We start from the raw sequence: 21,508 nt of genomic DNA, 5'->3' as shown, positions 1-21,508 counted from the left end.
CGTGAGTGCCTCTCTGAACTGTTCTATCGGACTGTTGACTGTTGAAGAGCGATGTAACTATGGTGTGTGTTGAGACGCGATCCATGAGAACTAACATGGCCCATGGCATGATGGCAGTAAATGTGATGAGAAGAAAGCGGGCAGTCCAAGACCATGATGGTAATAACCTGCGACCTGCAAGTTGACGACTCACACTACCTAGCCGGATCCTAGTCGTGGCGCGTAACTGGATGGAGACACTCAGGCCATCAAGCGATTGGGAGTGATACGAGATGAGCCTGAGTACACAATCCTTGGCACTCACGACGATGCTTATCCGTTCAGATGTGGCCGACGTGGCATCTACACTACTGGCTGACAACCAGTCAAATAGGACAAAACACAAAACCAAGTGCAAAGTTGGCATAGATGCCCGTGATTTTGCCCAATCGGCTGGCGCTTCTGAAGAAACATTAGCGCCCTTGGCTCTTGTCTTGAGCCCGCCCCCTGTACGCCACCTTGCCTGGCATTGGTTGTATGCAAAAAGTCGTTTTGGCCGTTTTGGCCGCATCAGCTCCAGCATTCTGCACATCTGAATTGGCCTGAGACGCCAGTTATCACTCACCCGTTTTTCGACGAGGTTTGCCGCACTCCCGTGAATCTCAATCCTTAGTCCACTGAGAGATTCTTACTACGATATACTGAAGATGAGCACGATAGAAGATGAGCCCGGTCATTAGCAGCTCTTCGGTAGTACGAGGAGCTTTCTGGGCGGTTGGCATTGCCGCTGTAATTGCCTTCATTTTCACAGTTTACCCTCTGGCTGCCAGAGTTCAACGCCGAAATCAAGCTTCTCGCCCGGATGGCATCACCATTGTTCATGACCCGGCAAACGCCAAATTTGAGTGAGAGCAATTCGCATATCAATATATGAACTTGAAATCTGACACTTTAATCAGGATCATTGCCGTCCATGGGTTGGGCGCACATCCCATATACACCTGGGAAGGCAAACCCTCCACTGGCAGCCATACGAAGCTTCATTTGCTTAAAGATCTTCTCGGAACAGACTTTCCAACTGCCAGAATCCTATCCTTTGCATACAACTCCGATTGGCTGGTCGATGCTCCCGAGAAGACGGCGCAGCAAATTGGCAAGAAGCTACTGGACAGCTTGGTCAAACATCGGAGCGACTCGCAGCGCCTTCCCATTATCTTCATAGGACACAGCTTCGGCGGTATTGTCATAAAAGAAGTATGTGCTTTATGTCCTATTTTGAATTATCCAAAATAATTAACACTTCTCTTGTAGGCTCTTTGTGCATCGGATGGGCCCTCGACTCTCCTCGAGGATACATGCGGCATTGTCTTCCTTGGCACACCTCATCAAGGATCATCACTATCGACTGTGGGAGCTCTCCTGAGCCAGCTGACTGGATTTTTGGGCTCCAATACCAGTCTAATTCTGGCCCTCAGAAGCCGCGGAAGTCACCTTTCAGAGTTGGAGGACAGATTCAGGGTCGCTATCAACAATGCGGCTCTTCAAGGCAGAATTATATCATTTTATGAAACGAGGCCTACATTCATGTTAGGTTGGTTTTCTGTCGGTCTTGTCAGTCCCGATACCATACACACGTACACACCTATGTTTTATCCCTTCTAACCTATCATTAGGTCGTCGATCGATTTTCAGCCACAGGATATGCGGCAAAGCCAGCATACATGGACACGGATCATTCTGGGCTGAATAAATTCAATAGCTTTGAACATTCCGGTTACCAAGCGCTCAAAGGAGTCATCGATAAGTTGCGGGTCAAGCCTCTGCTCGAACAGGCAGATGACCATATGCGTGAGAAGCACTACACAAAACAGATGCTCAAGATCGAGCGGCTCTCAGGAGATGTTCTATCAATGGAGCAGTGCTACATCAACCTTGCTATTGTGGAGCAAATCAATTCAAAAGGGGATGATTCAGTGCCGCGGTCCTCATCCTTCTCATTTTTTGCGCAGCAGAAAATCGAGACATCAGAGGCTCAGGTTGAGTTGGCTGACATCTTCAGCCAGCGCGTAAAGTCAGATGGCACGAAGATCTTGCCTACAAGAATTCTGATCCGTGGGCGCGCTGGCGTCGGTAAGACCACATTGTGCAAGAAGATGGTCCATGACTTTATCAAACAGAAGTTGTGGGGTCACTTGTTTGACCGCGTGCTCTGGGTTCCTCTGCGGAACCTAAAGCAACGAGCAGGTACAGGTTACAATCTCAAGATACTGTTTGATCACGAGTTTTTTCGGGTTTTCGATGAACATACGAAGGATGATTGCACACGCTTCGCGAAGGAATTACACAAAGCACTGGCGCATAACCGAACCCTCTTTATCCTCGACGGCTGGGACGAAGTGGCTGGGACCGACAAGAATAACGACATGTTTCATTTTCTGCGCCAGCTTCTCAGTCAACCCAACGTCATCATCACATCACGACCGTCCGCGGTTCTTCCACACGGCATCAAAGTCGACCTGGAGCTCGAGACGATTGGGTTCAGCCCAGAGCAAGTGTCTGAGTACATCACGAAAGCCCACGGAGGGAACGCGGATGAGCTTCAAAATTTTCTACAAAGCCATGAGCTAGTTCAAGGGCTTGTTCGGATACCCATACAGCTAGACGCTTTCTGTCACTGCTGGGACCCGCATGATAATGGAGGTCTTGAAGGGAGGCCACATACGATCACGACACTCTACCAGACCATCCAGACGAGTCTATGGAAGAAGGATGCCGTTAGACTTGAAAGGACGCCGGCCAAGTCGTTGGAGACCGCTAGCCAGAAGTCCATCGAAAAGACTATTAAGGAAGAGCTGTATTTCCTCGAGTACCTGGCTTTCGCTGGAATGGCTGCTGACAAGGTAGAGTTCGGAATCGAGGACCGGAATGAGGCCCACGGATATCTCAATCTCTCATTCTCACTAGACGAGAACCTACCGCGCCTCTCGTTCCTCCGAACCTCGGACCCATCAGCCAAACACGAGCACCAGCTCTATCACTTCATACACCTGACGTTCCAAGAGTACTTTGCCGCACAATACTTTGTACGACATTGGACAGCCAAATCAAACTTGGAATATTTGGTTGTTGGGCCCAAAATCAAAGAGGAAACCATCTCTCCTGTTGATTTTCTCCAAAACCACAAATATGACGCAGGATACGATAACATGTGGCGCTTCGTTGCCGGACTGTTGGACGCCACAGACCAACGTCAGACAAGTCGCACTCAATCAGATCGATCTGAGACAGCTCGCTTTTTCCAGGAACTTGAGAAGAAGCCAGTCGACCTTCTGGGACCTACACATCAGCGGCTAGTCATGCATTGCTTAAGCGAGGCCACGTCTTTGCCAGACGAGTTTCGAGAGAGCAGAGAGAATCGGCTGTTGAAATGGGTACTATTCGAATGCGATTACACAGACTCGTCAACCTTGGCAATGGAATCAGAGCTGCCAGACCAGGTACTATGCACTGCATTGAGTAGCTCTGAGGACCCAAGCGTGCTGTTGCGCGCCCTAGCATCTTCTGGACGACATTTGTCACAGACGATCGTGGCTGTCCTCGCAGGACTCTTCAAACATGAAGATGAGATGGTAAAATACTACGCCGTTGTAGCTGCAGGCAGACAGTCGACATTATCAGAGGCGACCATTAGTTTCCTAGTGGAACTTGTGAAAGATAGTGAAGACGTGTGGTCCGCAGCTGAAGCTCTAGGGCATCAGTCAAAGTTATCAGATATAACCATGAGTGCCCTCGTAGAGCTCTTCGAGGCTGAGGACGCGGTTATGCGATATCATGCTGTCTGCGCTCTAGACAAGCAGTCGTCCTTCGCAGAAAAAGTCTCATCTGTCTTAATAGGATTCTTGGAAGAAAAGGACGCAGATTTAGGTTCGGACGTCTCTTTGGAACTAAGGAGGCAGTCGACCTTATCAAAGGCGAGCATGACAGCCCTTATAGAGCTTCTTGAGGATGAGGATGTTGAGGTATCGGTATTAAAAAACGTCCTTCAAGCTGTGGGTATGCGTCCGATGCTACCAGAGAGAACCACAACTGCCATCACAGGGCTCTTCAAGCATAATGATGAGGACATACGATCATCCGCCACCGTTGCTTTACGAGAACAGAAGACATTGTCAGACACGACTATGGCTGCCCTTGCAGAACTTTTTAAGGACAAGTATAGTATGGTAAGACGGAACGCTGTTTTGACTGCGGGCGAGCAGTCAATATTGTCAGAGAAGACGACGCAGGCCCTTACAAAACTTCTCAAGGACGAAGACTGGGGTGTGCAACAATACGCCGCTGAGGCTCTAGGCAAGCAATCGATATCGCCAGAGACAACATTGATTGCTCTTATAAAGCTCTGCGAGCACGAGTCCAGTGACGTACGAAGTTCAGCGGTTGAAGCTCTGTCGAACCAATCAAAGCTATCAAGAACTACTCCAGAACCGTTCAAGGATGAAGACTGGAGGTTACGACAACAAGCGGTTCAAATTGTGGAAAACCAATCAACGATACCAGAGATAATCATGGCCGCTCTTGTGGATCTCCTCAAGGATACAGACTCTGGGGTTCGGCTTCTCGCCACAAAAGCTCTAAGCAGGCATCCGAGACTACCAGAAATACCTCTGAATGCTCTTTTAGAACTATTTCAGGATAAGAACGAAGCGGTGCGAGAAAGCGCTATTGAGGCCATAAGCAAGCAGTCGACACTTTCAGAGACGGCTATAATTACTCTTACTAGTCTCCTTAAGGATGGAGACTGGACCGTTAAAGAGAACGCCTTCAAGGCTCTAGGCAAGCAATCGACACTTTCAGAGACGGCCATGATTGCTCTTATGAGTCTCCTTAAGGACGAAGAATCCCCGGTACGAATTCATGCCGCCAAGGCTTTAGGCAAGCAATCGACACTTTCAGAGACGGCCGTGATTGCTCTTATGAGTCTCCTTAAGGACGAAGAATCCCCGGTACGAATTCATGCCGCCAAGGCTTTAGGCAAGCAATCGACACTTTCAGAGACGGCCATGATTGCTCTTATGAGTCTCCTTAAGGATGAATACTTGCTGGTACGAAGATCAGCCGCCCAGGCTCTAGGCAATCAATCGACACTTTCAGAGACGGCCATGATTGCTCTTATGAGTCTCCTTAAGGACGAAAACTCGAGCTCACGATGTACAACCTGGTTCTTTAGAGACGGATACCACTTTCTCAAACGAAGCTACGCCGCCGAGGCTATAGGAGACCAGCCGGAGTTGATGGCCAAAATTTTGGAAGCCCTAGAGTTAACGACACAATCAAAATCGCGGACTGAGAGCAGCACATCTCTCCCCCGAACTTCGAAGCATACATGTATGGAATTTCTTTATACGACTTGGCTGCGGCGAAGTTTCAAGGAACAGTTCAGTATGTACAGTTGTGGAAACGAATTGAATATCAACGAACCGTCTGGCCTCCGGGAAGCCATTATTGAGAATGAGGACTTCTTTAGAGATCTGATTCTTGAATGGCAGCGTTACTTGGAGAGAGTCACTGGCTATGATCTTTGGCAGCCATTAGATAATGAGGATGCTAATGCTGAAGGGTTTTGTACATAGTCCCGGGTAGCGTCTCTTCAAGCAACACCCACAGATGCAATCATGATAACATGAGGCTGATGGTTGGTGAAAGATTTAATTCAGTTACAATAGCTGCATCGCGTCTAGAGCAGAGCCTTGCATAGAGGAGATGTGATAATGGGCGTTCGTGTATTGCATATCTTCGGATATGGCAGATAAAGAAGCTCCTGACAGTCGTTGAGCTTTTCTCATATGACGTGTAGCCACTTCTGACTGCCCTGGTGAGGTAATATCGGGATAGAAGTTTCCGGCAACACTAGCTCTTTCGCCCGATCGAGATGGAGCTGGCGATTATGTTTGAACGTTTGTACTCCACACCCACGGAAAGTTTTGGACCATTCAGAAGACTCAAAAGCTCTAGATGCTGCTGGCCATGAATGTATGATGATTCCAAAATGGTGAGATAAGGAGATTTGGCATATTGTAACACCTCCGACGTGTTGGGGCGCGCCCGCCACTGCCCCCTCTGCTTTATCCAGGTACTCATTGCAGTATACTGGCCTCTCCCGCTTGATGAAGCCATTGAGCCATCAAGAGCAATTTTTTACAAGGCAATAGGGAAAAACGCAGGTATCGTTTGATAATTCCGATTACATCTATTACATCTATCCAAGGAAATCCGAGATCAGGGCGATCTAGTGAGTAAATGCACATATATGGGCCAAGGAGTCAATGCCAAAGACATGGACGTCCAGCTCATCAATAATGCCAGTTATGCCGGCTTCGTAGCCCACGAATGAACTTCGACCTTCTCCGAGGAGCTAGCCTAGGCCTCTTGGATCCCATGTCTTGACGCCAGTCAGAAAAGCTCCCTCCCAATATTTCCCCCTTCTCATCCTGTTAGGACGCGCGTTTCATTGTGAATTTCTTTCTTAAGAAACAGCCGGCCCGATTCCTTCCTCATTTATGCGTTCTGGCCGAGAAACGGCCTGAAGAGGATTGATTCGACCCGTGACTGGGCTATTAGGATGGCACTTCAATCTTCCTCTCCCGGGAATCTAAATAAATTGGGGGAGAATTGGGGGAGAATTGAATGGAAAATTGTTGGAGAAGGCAGAACTCGAAATAACGGAGCAGGAGTGAAGAGTTAGCGATAGGTAAAAAGGGTTGGAGGTCGTCTTCACCTGTCGAGTCCTCACATACGAACTAACATTGATGAGGTAATATAGTGTGGGACTGTTTTTTGACCCTTCTATTACACCATGCGGGCTCGGCTAAGGAGATTCTGATGGCGACGTAAAAGACGATGACTAGTATTATCCTGCAGACCAGCTGTACCGGTCCACTGCAGTTGATACCTGTTAGGAGCGCTATTGAAATGCTGAACTAGGAGTTGGTAAGAGAGATACTGGTGCCTAAAACAAACTACAGCGAAAAGCCTTTGCGAAGTTCTTGACCGTTGCTAGTTTGATTTGTAACTGCTAAGAGCGATATTAGAACGTTGCTTTTGGTTGATGCCTCGTTTTCGCCCAGGTAGGCCACTGGCCGGTGCGTATTACACCCCGCTGCTAGGACAATATATGAACTAAGCTATCTAATCTCGTCGCATTGAGCTTCTCCGCGAAAAGATGATTTTTGGAATATGATTCAGATTGAATACTATGTTGCTGGGAGAGTAGGTATTTGATGCTTTTTGGTGAGAAAGAGGACACAACTTGTTAATAAGTAATCAATTTCTGGGATCGAGAAGACCTGGCGGCAAGGAAGACATCAAGTAATTCATATTCATGACATTCATGGCGTTTACTATCTAACAATGTCACCCAAAAATAGGGACATATCCCCAATCTAGGTAGCCAATTGAAAAACTAATCCGTAATAGAGTCTCCGAAAAGCCACAAAGATGATTGCTCCCCCGTTATAACTACCACACCGTATGGTAGATCAACCGCGGGTGGCTTATATAGTCACTTCCAACTTCAACTTTTAGTTTAGGCTCAGAAGATTGAAGCCTTCGTGATGGTTCCTTGTTGTGTAGAGTCAGATAAACTGACAAGGGCCTCCTGGAATGACGTCGAGAAACGGGAGCGGTCAATCCCGTGCTTTACCGCGCTCGCGCTGTCACAAAATCGACCCCGGAGCTCCAGCGGAACGCGCGCTCGAGACGAGGGCGTCCGGTTCCGGTAGATCACCGCAGTTTGTGCTTCCTTATCTGGGCCCGTACCAAACAGCAATCACACCACTTCACTACCGCTGACTTCTTGACTATCAGCATCTCAAGATGTCGGCACTTTTCTCAGTTCACGCGGCACAGGTTCCCCTTTGCCTGTGGGCAACGCGCTTCAATTTTGATCATCATGTCATCTAAACCCCGGAGCACCCTCGCTAAGCCCGTCCTCCACATTCACAATAGGTCCTTAACGTGCTACGGCAAAAGAAAATTGCAACAAGGCAAAACCCGGCTACCACAGCTCCAAATGTACCAAGCTTGATCATCGATGGCTAAAATTGGCAATCCGTAAGAGGGCTACAGGACCGAATCGCGCAACCCATTCGCGCGGTACCACGGGGCAAAGGGCTGGCGCGGCTGCTCGGTCACCCAAGTCCCCTGAGGCGAACACGACTGTTGCTACGGTACCCCAGTCAGTCTTTTTACCCGACGAGACATCGTCAATGTCGAGTGTACAGACAGCATCACATATTACCAACCAGAGCCAAGAAGATGATGCTCCTCAGCTTCTTGCTGCCCATGAAAGCCCCGTCGATCTAACGTGTCAGCACTGGATATTCTGTCTTTTCCTACCGCTGCTACCGATGGAAGCCACGATGGCGGGCTTCTGAAAGACATCTTGGTCGCGCCACTCGGGCATGATCAAGCCCTGGGGCTCAGTTTCCAAGGTCACTGTCCATCATGCACGGGACTGCCGACAGCAGCCCGATAGACTTAATGAGCCGCTACCTGGGCGTGACTACAGTCAGCATGGCGAACAAGTCGACGACGGAATACCTCTCTTGTGTATTGTTGACCCTGTTGGCGTTAAATAGCGACCTTATGCTGCATTTGCTCTTGACGTTAACTGCAGCGCATAGGGCGTTCAAGTCTCTGAGCAGCGCAGAACGGTTTGCGGCCCAATAATACGATTTGTCGATTCTTTTGTTACAGTGAAGCCTCTCTAACTTCATTGGCGGGTAGCCGCTTGAGTAAAAGCTTCATGTTATCATGGGCATCGGCACTCTGATATTATGGTTTATTGAGGGCAGTCATGTTCCTGCCGTATCATCAGCGGCACAGATATCGGTGCCCATTTGGTGGCGATTACTTGAGATATACGATGCCATTCAAGACGCTCATAGTCTATGCATAAGGAGACGGAGAAATGCGATGTTAATGGCGCCATTTTCGATCACATTTAGCGGCCTAACCGTTTTTATTTCCGTTATTGACTCCTGGCAGCTTACAGTCGGAAGTTTTTGAAGACTTCATGATTGAATAATACACTTATATGACGACCTTGAGCATGATCTCTTATGACGTTCGTGTAGCGACCAGTTATTAATCAATAAAAATCTGGTAATGTTGGCAATAGAACCAGTGATAATATCCCACGTTGGTAGTCTGTGTGGGTGCTTATTAGACCAACCGCTTCTCATACTTTTCATCTTCGACCTCGGCTGCTGCTTGTTATCTTATAAAAAGGACATAAATTGGCACCTCCTAGTAGACGACTATTTTAGTACTCGCTCAGCTCTACAGCCAGACAAAGAAGTGAGCACCAGATCTAACAGCCAGTCCTGATGCTGTCGTCCTCACCGGCTACATTCATCAAGCAGCAGTTGTACCATACCTCTATATAGCGCTCACTCCCTCTCACGAGAAGATGACAATAATACATAAGTTATTATGACCTAAGCCGCCCTACCCGAGGCCTTTATGAGTCTTGCGCAGCTGCCCTGAGTGTCCAGATCAACACGAGTCTGTGCTGGCCAATCGCTGTGGCCGAGTCTGGCGTAGCAGACGATGGGCAGCGGTATCTCCTCCGCGAGAGGCTTGGGCACATGTTCTCTGCCATTGGGCTGGGGAATGCCCACCAGACGTCGGCGCTGCTTCGGCACGTGTGGGAATCAAGTAATGAAGAAGGAGGAGCCGTCGATTCGGGGACGTGAAGTATCTGTTGCGTGATGAACGACCAGAAGCTGTGAATTTCGTTTGCTCAAAATTATCAACATTGATGCGAGGCACCTGTCTCTACCGATGGCCTTTAACGCTCGATCTCCGATGTGTCTCTGGCGGCGCCGCGCCGACAACTAGCGGGGTCGATCTTTTAAAGTTGTGAGATTTTGGCAGATCAGGATCGGAACTCGCGTATCTTCATTCTGAAAGTTATGACGAGGCCGACAAAGGCAAGACACCAGCACACGCGCGCGGCTCTGACGTGTGAAATGTGGTTTCTGACTTGGTGGTCCCCGGATCTTGCCCGCTCTTCCACCCGCAGTACGCCGGCCCCACAGAGGAGAGAAAAGCGGAATAACGGGGTTGTCGGAAATACGGAGATACGGGAATATTTACATATTCCCTACGGCGCCAGCAGTGATTGACTCGTACATGACTAGGAAGTTTCCCCGATTCTTCACAAGGACTGTCATTCTACTGTGGCTATCACAATCTCCAACTTAGTTTGATCAATTCGTTCTACGTCTTAGCGATCCAAGGCGAGCGGCATGTCACTTCGATATCCGTAGACCAACATTAAAAACGGTGTCGGCGCCCGTTTCCATGGGTTTTGAGAAAATGTTGGGCATTGCCTGTTGACACCCCGGAAAGTTGCTCGACAACCTGCAGGCAAGCACACCCAGGGAGAGATATCGTTGACAGCCTTGGATGAATGTCAACCCGGCTTTCAACCCCCACCACCCGAGCGCCAAAAGTGGCTGGAACCCGCGGCCTTGTCATTCGTCTGTCAGACTAGCTTGACTCGGGCCCAAGCTCCCTTCGACGCTTTCGACGCCCATCACGGTCGGCGGTGGGATGGCGTCGTTCCCGAGCGCGCGGGGGAATGGACGCCACACGCTGCTAAGCTCTTGCGCCTTTGGCACTAGACCAGCCCAGCCAGCACGTTGCCCGCCTCTTGGAAACCTCAGCACTGCCTATATTCGGCGCGTTAAGCTGTGCTGGTCTTTGGCTTTTCCGAAAGGTGTTCCGAAATGGGAAACGCCGAGTTTTTGCCTGCTAGCATGCGCTGCTGGTCCAGCGTATTTAGTCTCGACAAAGGGCTCGTGACCAGACGCTGGATTGGGAAGAAGGTCGGGGTACGAGAGTTCCAGAGCTGCTGTCCGCGGCCCGGGGGCGGATTCGCCGATGAGCGAGCTGTGTTGGTCAAGTGTCTTGGTGTCTTTTTCTTTGGGGGAAGGGGGGGTTTTCGAGAAGTTGTCCAAGAGCAGCGCGACATTGCCAGGCATAGCTTTCGGAAACAACTCGAAGAAAATCTTAGACAGTGCAAATGTACATCGAATGGACACCAGGTTCCGTCCCGTTGGAGACAGATCAGATTAGATTCGAGTCTTTCCGTCTTGCCGCTGGGCGTAATCCGAAAAGGGTAAAATTATCCTTTCAAGGGTCCATTGAACAGGCTATCACCGACGCACTGCGCACTGACTGGCTTGATAGCCACGCCGTTGTGGGAATGCCGAATCGTGTGCCGCGTGATGGGACCAAGGATGTGCTGGAACTTGGTGAATCCAGAAGTCCAGTCAGCAACCACACGGAAGCAATTTTCATGGAACGAAAAGAAAAGGCCCATCGAAATGGACTGGATCCATATCCGGTACCCCCTTATTCTTACACTTACAGGTGTGCTAGGACCCTCTTACTAGCACTCACCAATCCCACGTGTAAGACCGAGACAGAGCTCTTAGGTCCCCTTGTCCTGCTAGCTGGTTCGGGGATCTTCTTTCATTTCGTAGTTTGTCTAGTCCGGGAATGGCGAATTTTCCAAATTGGAAATGGGTCCCCTTGGGCCCTTGGGACCCCGTTCGGAGGGGCGTTCCCGCCTTCGCGCTGCCGTTGGCGTCACTGACGGGTAGATCATTTTTCTCTTACTTCAACTCGAGTCTCGCCCGTCCTTGTTGGCTTCGGGACTCTGGTCTCTGGCGATCTGTCTTCCATCCGAATCCCAGGTTGACAACATACGAGGGTTGAGAGCGACTTATCCCACTGGAAACATCAAGTCACGATGGCTTCTCCGTTGGTATCTGAGAAGCAGCAGGTCCGTAACAGCATTGACTCATTATCGGGCGACAGAACCGCGGCTGCGACACCGGACGCCAACACGCTCCGAGACGACAAGCACATCCCTGACGACTCGAGCTTATCCCACGGCCCATCAAGCAGAGACGACTCCAGCGACGACAACGGCGATGATCTCGCGCCGCAACAATCCAATGCTTCCTCAGTATGGGCTGTCGACACAATGTCGTTCCCTAGAGAAGCTTTGTTCGTGATTATTTGCTGCATGGCCCAGTTTTGTACTCGTGAGTTGCTGCCTATCGTAACTTCCTCTAACAAACATCACCACACACACACACACACACACACACATACACACGCATATACACACGCAGAAACGATGGCTAACCCCAACATCAGAGGCCGCGTACATGGAAACCCTCATGCTCCTCCACGTCATCGGCGACTCCTTTCACGTAGACAACCCAGCCCGCCTAGCCTGGCTCGTCGCCGGCTACTCCCTCACCGTCGGCACCTTCATCCTCTTCTCGGGCCGCCTCGGCGACGCCTTTGGCTACAAGCGCATACTCATCATCGGCTTCGCCTGGTTCTCCCTCTGGTCCCTCATCGCCGGCCTCAGCGTCTACTCCAACTTCACCCTCGCTGTCTTCTCCCGCGTCCTCCAGGGCATCGGCCCGGCTCTCTGCCTCCCCAACGCCCTCGCCCTCTTCGGTTCAGCGTACCCGCCGGGCCACCGCAAGGCCATGGTCTTCTCCTTCTTTGGCGCCGTTGCGCCCATGGGTGGCGTCGTCGGGGCCGCTATCGCGTCGACGCTCGAGCTGGAGTGGTGGCCCTGGGCCATGTGGGCGCTCTCCATCTGGCTCGCGATTCTGGCTGTGGCTGGGTATTTCATCATCCCCGAGCCAGCCGCCAAGCTGCGACCTCCGACGAACTTCAAAAGCATGTTTGTCGAGCTCGACATCCCCGGCGCCGTCACGGGCATCGTGGCGCTGATCCTCTTCAACTTTGCCTGGAACCAGGCGCCCATTGACGGCTGGAAGACGCCCACGGTCCTCGTCCCGCTCATCCTCGGCCTCGTCCTGTTCGGTGTCTTCACCGCCATCGAGTTCAAGTACGCTGAGAAGCCCCTGCTGCCCTTTGACGCGGTCAACGCCGACGTCGCGTTCGTGCTGGCGGCCGTCGTCTGCGGCTGGGCGACGTTTGGCGTGTGGACGCTCTACCTCGTGCAGATCCTGCAGGAGATCCGGACGCTGTCGCCGCTGCTCAGCTGCGCGTGGTTCTCGCCAGTCGTGGTGACGGGTGGTATCGCGGCCGTCATCACGGGGAAGCTGCTCGGTCCGCTCAAGGTGCGGCCGCCTGTCGTCATGACCATGGCGCTCCTCGCGTTCACTATCGGTGTCATTCTCACTGCGACGGCGCCCGAGAACCAGGTCTACTGGGCACAGATCTTTGTGTCCATGATTATCATGCCGTTTGGGATGGACATGAGTTTCCCGGCCGCGACGCTGATTCTGTCGAATGCCGTGAAGAAGGAGCACCAGGGTATCGGGGCCAGTCTGGTCAACACCGTCGTCAACTACGGCATCGCGCTTGGGGTTGGGTTTGCGGGTACTGTAGAGGTGCACGTCGGCAAGGGCACCGGGACCAAGCAAGAGCAGTTCAAGGGGTTCCGGGGCGCGTTGTATATGGGCGTTGGACTCGCTGGGCTGGGATTGTGCGTGGCGTTGACGTTTCTGGCGAGGGAGTGGCGGCATCGGAAGGGCGCACGGGGGAACGAAGAGAAAGCTGCCGAGGCGCAGACGGGGAGCTCATGATTAAACATGCATAGAATAGAAAAGGTGTTGCTCAGCGCAGCTTTAGACTAGACGTTGATAGACAAAAATTTTGTTCACCAATTGGGGTTGACCTCTGCCATGAGATGCAAACATGAGGTCGTCGTTGCGTTCCTTTGAAGTCAGTCACTACCCATATTTATGAGTCGGTTCATATGTCTTCTTTGCTCCGTTGCGGCCTGAAGCGATAATAACTTGAAGTTCAAAGTACTAGACGCCTGAGACGAATCTAGATGCTTGAGAGACCGATCTTACCTATCGAGGGGTCTTCATACATCTCGGTATTCTACATTGTTTCCTAATTGCCTTCCATTAACCTCGCTACTGAGATTCGATGTACATGCAGAAAGGTCACTTACGAACACCGAGCATATTAATTGCCCTTGGCTCTGCTTACCCGTCTAACGATTGTCCTGATGCAATGATGGAATTGAGGCGATTTTGGCCCTGCTGAGTGAATTCTAGAGTTCATAGGTTTCCACATTGATTCGTACACTATCACGGCTTTAGTACATGAGTAGATGTCTATATATACATGTAAGGTAGGTAGACCACGTTGCTGTTCATAAATCATTATGCAACACTTGGGAGACGTAATGTTTAGTATCCTCAAGAAAAACAAAACATCCGTAGCTCGCACTACCCCGTGGATGAGGTAGTCTACACTCACATCGGATGACGATCTTACTCATACCCTCCAGGACTGATTCTTGCCGAATAGTGTCACCCTCAAAACCAACATCAGTATCGTCATTGCCGTCATACCAAGTCCTGAGAGCAGCTGCACACCCAGATACCCACCAGTAGCTCGGAGTAAGGCGCCCGCGATCGGCGGTCCAGCCAAGGAGCCAAACGCATTCGTTGTGCACAGCATGCCCAGCCACGTGCCATGTAAGCTCAGATCGGGCACGAGACTGGAGATGACGGTAGGCGGCAGCGAGACGAGCCCGCCAGAGGCGAAGCCGTAGGTAACCGCAAAAGCGACGCTTCCCGCGCCGTCATGCACGGACAGCCAGCTCAGCGCGACGGCGGTGATGGAGACGGAGACGCCGAGGAGGACGTTGATGGGCCCAAAGTGGCCGGCGAGCCAGGCGGGGAATACTCTGCCGAGAATCGAGCCCGCGTTGAGGATTGCGACCAGGTAATACGCTACCCTCGGAGATCCTGCGTAGGAGAATCCGTGGGAGAGAGAGTATTGCTGGAGATAGTATATGGGCGCCATGTATGAGAAGAAGTTGAAGAACATGGCCGCGGAGAAGACGACAAACGAGACGTTTCGGTAGGCCGAGAGGTCCAACATGATGCGTCTCTTTGGCTTCCCGGCGTCCGCGTCGTCGGACTCGGACCCGGATTCGGCCCGGCGACGTTGCCGCAGGACGGCAAAGGCAAAGGCGTTTGTGACGAGGGAGATGAAGGCGAGGACCCGTGTCGCCCAGGGGAAGCCCACGCGGGGGTAGAGGCTCTGGAAGATGAGGGGATACACCACGCCTCCGAGGCTGCTGCCCGTGGCGACGATTCCCGTGGCCAGGGCGCGGCGCTCCGTGAAGTATTGCGGGATGATGGAGACGGAGGGGATGTAGATGCAGCCCGAGCCCAGGCCGACGCAGAATGCCTGTGCGAGGAGGACCTGCCAGTAGGCCGTCGCGATGCTCGTCATTGTCATGCCGAGGAAGATGAGGGTGATGCCTGTGAAGGTCAGGCTGCGGAAGTAGCCCGCGTCGTAGAGGGGCCCGACGAGGACGCCTGTGAAGAGGAGGAGAGAGGATTGGATTGAGCCGATCCAGGCGATTGAGTCGGCGGGGACGTTCTTCATGTGTTCCTGGTAGTAGGCCTGGAAGACGCCATAGGAACTCAAGATGCCCCTATTGGATAAAGTTAGCTGAGAATGTTACTCCGTGGCAGCCGCAAAGGTCTGGCGGGCTGGCTGGCTACTTGGGCAGACGGAGGGAATCATGACTGACCAAGAGTTGAAGAATAGGAAGAATGAACCCGCGACCTGAAGCCAGGCTAAGCGGCCGCCATCTCGAGGGCGCAACTCGATCTCGACACTCTCACTCACGTTGGCGGCGGCGTTCTCTTTCGGCTGCGTTGCCGTGCTTGCCTCGGGAGACGGCTCCGAGTACGGAGACGCATCATTGGAGATGCGAATAGTAGACATGACAGCGAACCACGGGCAACTCGAAACAATTCCATAGAGGCAGCACTACATGTACATATCAACAGAAACGGGTAAAGGAAAAACGATAAACATAATTCAAGTGTAGGCGCAATGGTTTGTCATGCAACCTGTCTTGAAACACAAACCCTTTGCTCTTACGAGAAGTCTCTTTTGCAATCGGCAAACTCGCGCCGGCGTCGGGGGCGGACGGGCGGGCAGACTGACACAAGTCATGATCAACTGCTACCCCATAAGGCGCAATCGACGTCGGAGAAGGTTTACCCATCCTTGTTCGAGCACAGTATTCGTACAGCCCACGAGGCCTTTTTAAACGATTCAGCCCCGCAAAGTTGAGTTGCGTCTATTCGTGCGGTCTAGAGGGTAAATGGACTGGTCAGCGGAAGCCGAAGGTGGACAAAATGACATGGTAGTCGGGTGTTTGCCGTTCACGGTTAGGCTCTTCCCGAGACTGCGGGGACCATCCGAAGCCGAACTTTTAGGTCAGATTTGTTCGGTTCAATGTTCGGTAAGACGCGAAAGTTAGGCTTGCTTGCTGACATTTCCCCTGTTGATCCCGTTGAGGATGATTCCGAATGAGAAAAATCCATCACGGGTGGAAACTTGAAAGTTTGTCCATCTCAGGAATACCGTTTGTTTCTGTGTTTGATCTCCTGTGCGGCTTTCCGCGAACATCGGCCTCATCATGGAGTCCGCGTCCTCACCACTGCGGTACCGAAAGAACGGTCGGCTCCAAGCATGCGACCCCTGTCGCCGGCGCAAAGTCGCATGCGACCACGCTCGGCCGGTCTGCAGTAATTGCAAGAGACGGAGACGGACGGAGCCGTGCGAGTTCACCATGAGCGCGCCGGCGCAGATGCGACCAGACCCAGGAGGCCCCCGTGCTGTCTCGGAACGGACGTCGCGATCAGCGAGTGTGAGTCCGGGCTCGGAGATGGGCGCCGAACGCAGCGGGCGGCAATATCAGCCCGCAACTGCGTCCACCCTCGTTGATCGGCGGTCTGAGATTAGCCCTGTCCTGACCGAAACAGAGACACCTGTGCGGCGGGCTCCGAGTCGTGAGCTCGGTGTGGCGGACGGCGGGTCCGGGCACCTCGGCTTCATGTCGTGGAGTGACGTGTACAGGGAGGTCGGGAACGGGCTGTCTGGCCACGACGTACACGCAGAAAAGGAGATTAGGTTCGTGGGCCGGGAGACCAGGTCGCAGCGGGAGACCATTGTCTTCGCCGAAGACGCCAGGACGCTGGAGACATGCCTGTCCGTCCTGCGGCAAGTTCCCGATGAACGGGAGGGCCGACAGCTCTTCAACTCACAGTTCGACCCGCACAACGCCTTCATCCACCCAGTCGCCGTGCGCGCCCTGGACTCGTTGTACGGCACGTTCGGTCACTACCTGGGCACCGCCCGGGACGACGCTCAGCTGTCCGAATTCGCGCGGCGGCTGTGCTATAACTCGTCCCGGCCTTTCTTCGAGCACGAGCCCGATCCGGAGCTGTGGATGGCGCAGTTCACCAGAGAGAATCTGCGATGGGAGACGCTTGGGTTGTTGTTTATTTACTGGGAGATGAAGCTCCGAAACGAGCAGCTTCCGAGGACGGAAGTCGGGCGGATGGGGTACGGGCAGAAGAACGCGTTTAGGAAGTGTATCTTTGACTGCATCACGTTGGCGCGGCAGGCTAATGACGTTGGGAACACGTTGCTGCTGTATCTTTACTTTAGGCGGATGATTATTGAGTCTATCATTGATGGAGATACAAGTAAGTTGACGGGTGACTTGCCAAGTCTTGAGTAATTCACTCGACTGGCCATCTGCGTTACCGAGATAGTCTTCAGAGGCGGGAGGCTAACATAATCACAGGTCGTTCGACGTGGATGACACAAGGGGAGACAGTCTCACTGCTCACCTTCCTCGGCCTACACGTTGAGCAAAACAAGGGGCCGTACAAACCAACCCTGGCATCCGAGCTGCGAAGACGCGTCCTCGTAAAGATTTTTGTCCTCGACAAAGTCGGGTCGGCGATCACAGGCCGACCGCCCGCCCTGAGTCGCCGGTACATTTTGACGCCGATCCCGCTCGACATACGGGACGACTACCTGCTGGGCGATGACGAGACGATCAGCAAGGCGGTGCGATCGCTGGACAAGTCGGGCTGGAATGCCGATGGGGCGCTGAACTCGGTCACGTTCTGGCGGGCTCGGTATCAGCTCATGATCATCCGGGATGAAATCTTTGAGGTTGCTTTGGGGCCTGAGGCGGCTATTTCAGTGGAAGTTTTGCTGTAAGTGAGAGAAGAGGCGGTATCTGAGAACACGACCAGTGTCCAGGAGATTGCTAACTCTGCCACTTCCAAAGTGCCCTCAAAGCGAAGGAGTTTGCGGCCGCGGCCGAGATGCCGACCATTATGCGGTTCAAAGAGTCAGACATACGGAATCCTAGTCTCACTGGTCAAATGTTCCACGTGCGTTTGCTCATGCAATTGGAGCATCTGCAGAATCTTTTCTTCATCGAGAGACTTTTGCATCGACAGGACTGTTCCAACAAACGGGAATTGCTGTCCGTGAGCTACGAGATGACGTCGACCACGTTGCTCTTCTGGACTGATATGGATAGTCTTGGTGTCTTGTGTGAGGATTTCAAGTGGCTGGTAAGTGCACTCTGGCCCTACATTAGATCGGCAAGCAGCTTTTCGAAACACACGAGATCGATATCCGTACTGACATATGCACGACTTACCCCAGGTCTTAGCATACGCCGCACCAGGAGGCGGGATCCTCTGCCTCGAGCTACTCAAGCCGACGCTGACTCTCGCCAACAGCGGCGTGACCGTCACAGATAGCAACGGCAAGGTCATTACGCGGTCCAGCATCGTGCAGGTGCTGAGTCTTCTGGTCGGGTTCCTGAAGTGGGTGAGCCCGTCCGAGGCCACGGGCGGCATCTGCGCCAGCACCATGACCATTGTGCAGCAGGTGCTCGACGAGGCGCTCAACGGGGCGCCGAACAGCAACCCGTCTGGCGATGCGATGGAATGGGACTTTTCGGCGCAGCTGGATTTCAATTTTGATCTGTTGGATACATATGAGTGGATGCGGCCAGAGTTTTCGTGGACCGATTTGCCGGCGCAGGGTTGAGTTGGCTGGGCTGGTGCTTGGGTTGTCGGCCTGCCGGTGTTAGTGCTTTGCCCAATGCATTTTTTTCTTTTTCTTTTTGTTTTCATATCTAAGGTACAGGTGTCATATATAATTGGGCAAGAGGCAAAAAGAAGACTATCTCACTGAAATGAATTATGAAGGAGACAAGATCGCAATGTCTCAATTGGAAAAAAATTGCGATGAGGAGACTATCTTGTGAGGGTATTATTCACAATTACAGCTATACGATTCAACCATCTGGTCGGTTAGCTCAGTTGGTTAGAGCGTGGTACTAATATGTCACCTGAAATGTTGTGTAATGCCAAGGCCGGGAGTTCAAGCCTCCCACTGATCATCTTCTTTTGCTAATGCATTCTAGCAGTGTTGGCTTTTGTCTTGTTTTGCTTGGATCCCCTAGATCTTCTGTCCTGCCTGCCTGGATTTTCCATGCCAATTCGCGATTGGTGCAGTTCATGCCGACAGATTAGTACTAGTCAATCTGCCTTCGATACTTGCAACAACAACTTTCTTATAAAACTGACGACTTCGTTCAGCATCTAACTAGTGAATACCTTAAATAGCATTTACCTCAATATATAGACACTCCTTGACATGCGACATTATTCCCAAATTCTTTTGAAGGTAGAAATTGACAGATCGCCTGGGTTCTGTGGGCTGAGCATTGGGCAGTGCCAAGTGTAGCATTTCGGTTGATGCAGGCAGGCCAATCCTTAAAATCAATTCTCGGGAAAACCGTTGACGGGTAGTGTTTTCAACGGTCTATTCTCTTGATCAGGGAAGCGTTGGGAGCCATGCCAAACCCCAAGCGCTTGAACATTCTTCAAACGATCCTCTAGTAGGCCAGCATTGGCTTGCGCGGGCAGAGGACATTTAGGTAAAATTCTTTTGTCCTTGTTATAACGCTTTACTGTCTTTGTAACATAGAAAATATTATTTCTAGAGAGAGTACACCTGGAAAAATCTCTCATCTCATAGGAAGACTGTTTAATTTTAGTATCTTGATACGTTATCCAACTGGGAGAGGCTACTTTGGGCAAACTCTACGAGCGTAATGAGTTCAGACTCTCAACCAATGAATAGGAAATGTAGCAGCGGTCTTCCACATTAAAGTCAATCCACATTAAAGTCAATAGCAAGTTTACTGAAAAGAGTGAACGTTTGATTCTTTTTGAATTCTGCCAGAAAAGGGCGTCATGCTGAGCTTAAAATTCCCTAAAATGGTATTGTCGGATTGGAAGCCTAATTCGACCTCGAGTCAGCGCCAGCGCCAGCGCAGGGGACATCTGAGGGTCTCTATATTAGCGTTTAACCGGTGATCTAACCCACGGTTAGAACCTCTCTTTTCCACTTTACGTAGAGATTAATATACAGTTAATTGACCCTTCGTCACTACGGTTCGATCGAACAAATCACACCTGTGATACGTGAACCAACAGGTATCGATAAGCAGCACACGCTTCGTAGACAGTCTTTACCAGACATCAAGATACAAGACGGAGTTTTACAGTAATAATCATATATTCAATCTTGAACTTGAGCTTTGAAAAATTCGATGAAGTAGCAATTGCGACTCCCGGGTTTCGAGGCATTGGCTCAAGGGAGGACGTTGAATGAGCTTCTTCGACGACTGCGGTACAGGAAATAATAACATTCAATGGCGCAGTAAGAAACCTGCCCAGCTAGCAGGCGATTGACTTGTATTTCGAAGATGAATCAAGCAGCATTAGGCTCCACACGTAAGTCTGGCAGCACTTCTTCTTTCCCTCGGAAATCAACTTTCAAGCGGCTTTGCAAGGTTCATTTGAACAGAAAGATAAGAAAGTTCTGCATGTTCACGGCTAAACGTAACGACTTGAAATGGTCGAGGAATCTCTTCTGTTGCAAAAGGTTAACCCAGACCCTGGCTTGACCTCTGGAGTAAAATCATTGCAATAAGCGATAAAATTTACTTCACTACCATAGAGCTAATTATATTAGAGATATAGGTATGTGAACGCTCCAGCGAAAGCCAGTACCAGGCATAAATGACAGTAGGAAATTGCAACGGCATGATTGGAAGAGCTCCGAGAATCGTGGAAGTAGCCCACACCTTCGAGATCAAATGAACCTAGTAATTGACAACAAGGCCCACAAGATCGTGACATTGAAGCTGCGGGTTGGTTCTGAGTGTTTGACCGGCACTTGCGAATGTTTTTGACGGTCACGAACATGGGTGCATGGGCATGAGAGATGACGGAGGCATCTCCGAGATCAACTCCGGCAGACTGGACAAGGTCGGACTCGGATGTTGAACAGAAACCCCGAAAATGGAACTGAGCTGCTGTTGGCGAACATTTGTATTGAAATAAATGCAAGGGGTGAACTTAATTCCCAGCCGGAAGCGCGGATACCTTTCCTGAAAGGGAAGTTTGAGTATTACCGAGCAGCTGGTTTGATTGTTGATCGTGACCCTTGCCAAGTTGTGAACTTTATTGTTGGTTCTTTCCCACGCGATGTCACCTGGGTCTTCAGGGTCGTCATATCACCCAGGCTGATA

General features: G+C 51.3%; 4 protein-coding genes across 4 annotated transcripts; 3 read left to right on the top strand and 1 right to left on the bottom strand.

Moving 5' to 3' along the window:
• Positions 1 to 702: 702 nt before the first annotated feature.
• CORC01_13127 (uncharacterized protein) lies at positions 703 to 5,609 on the top strand (the record flags this gene model as incomplete). Its single annotated transcript, XM_022624744.1, has 4 exons — positions 703 to 884; positions 939 to 1,233; positions 1,291 to 1,590; positions 1,653 to 5,609. The coding sequence occupies 4 exons, from the start codon at positions 703 to 705 to the stop codon at positions 5,607 to 5,609; spliced, it is 4,734 nt and encodes a 1,577-aa protein (XP_022468752.1).
• A 6,191-nt stretch (positions 5,610 to 11,800) lies between these two features.
• On the top strand, positions 11,801 to 13,628 carry CORC01_13126 (major facilitator superfamily transporter; the record flags this gene model as incomplete). Its single annotated transcript, XM_022624743.1, has 2 exons — positions 11,801 to 12,098; positions 12,214 to 13,628. The coding sequence occupies 2 exons, from the start codon at positions 11,801 to 11,803 to the stop codon at positions 13,626 to 13,628; spliced, it is 1,713 nt and encodes a 570-aa protein (XP_022468751.1).
• A 706-nt stretch (positions 13,629 to 14,334) lies between these two features.
• On the bottom strand, positions 14,335 to 15,804 carry CORC01_13125 (uncharacterized protein; the record flags this gene model as incomplete). The annotated part of the gene is made up of 2 exons (XM_022624742.1): positions 14,335 to 15,508; positions 15,608 to 15,804. The coding sequence occupies 2 exons, from the start codon at positions 15,802 to 15,804 to the stop codon at positions 14,335 to 14,337; spliced, it is 1,371 nt and encodes a 456-aa protein (XP_022468750.1).
• Positions 15,805 to 16,507: 703 nt separating this feature from the next.
• CORC01_13124 (uncharacterized protein) lies at positions 16,508 to 18,951 on the top strand (the record flags this gene model as incomplete). Its single annotated transcript, XM_022624741.1, has 4 exons — positions 16,508 to 17,579; positions 17,681 to 18,101; positions 18,176 to 18,467; positions 18,562 to 18,951. 4 exons carry the CDS (start codon positions 16,508 to 16,510, stop codon positions 18,949 to 18,951), a joined length of 2,175 nt encoding a protein of 724 aa, XP_022468749.1.
• Positions 18,952 to 21,508: the final 2,557 nt, after the last annotated feature.

Source organism: Colletotrichum orchidophilum (assembly GCF_001831195.1).
Source record: "Colletotrichum orchidophilum strain IMI 309357 chromosome Unknown Scaffold_179.1, whole genome shotgun sequence".
Taxonomy (NCBI): Eukaryota; Fungi; Ascomycota; class Sordariomycetes; order Glomerellales; family Glomerellaceae; genus Colletotrichum; species Colletotrichum orchidophilum.
The sequence above is the reverse complement of the archived record's forward strand: the minus strand, read 5'-3'. Positions and strand labels throughout refer to the sequence as shown.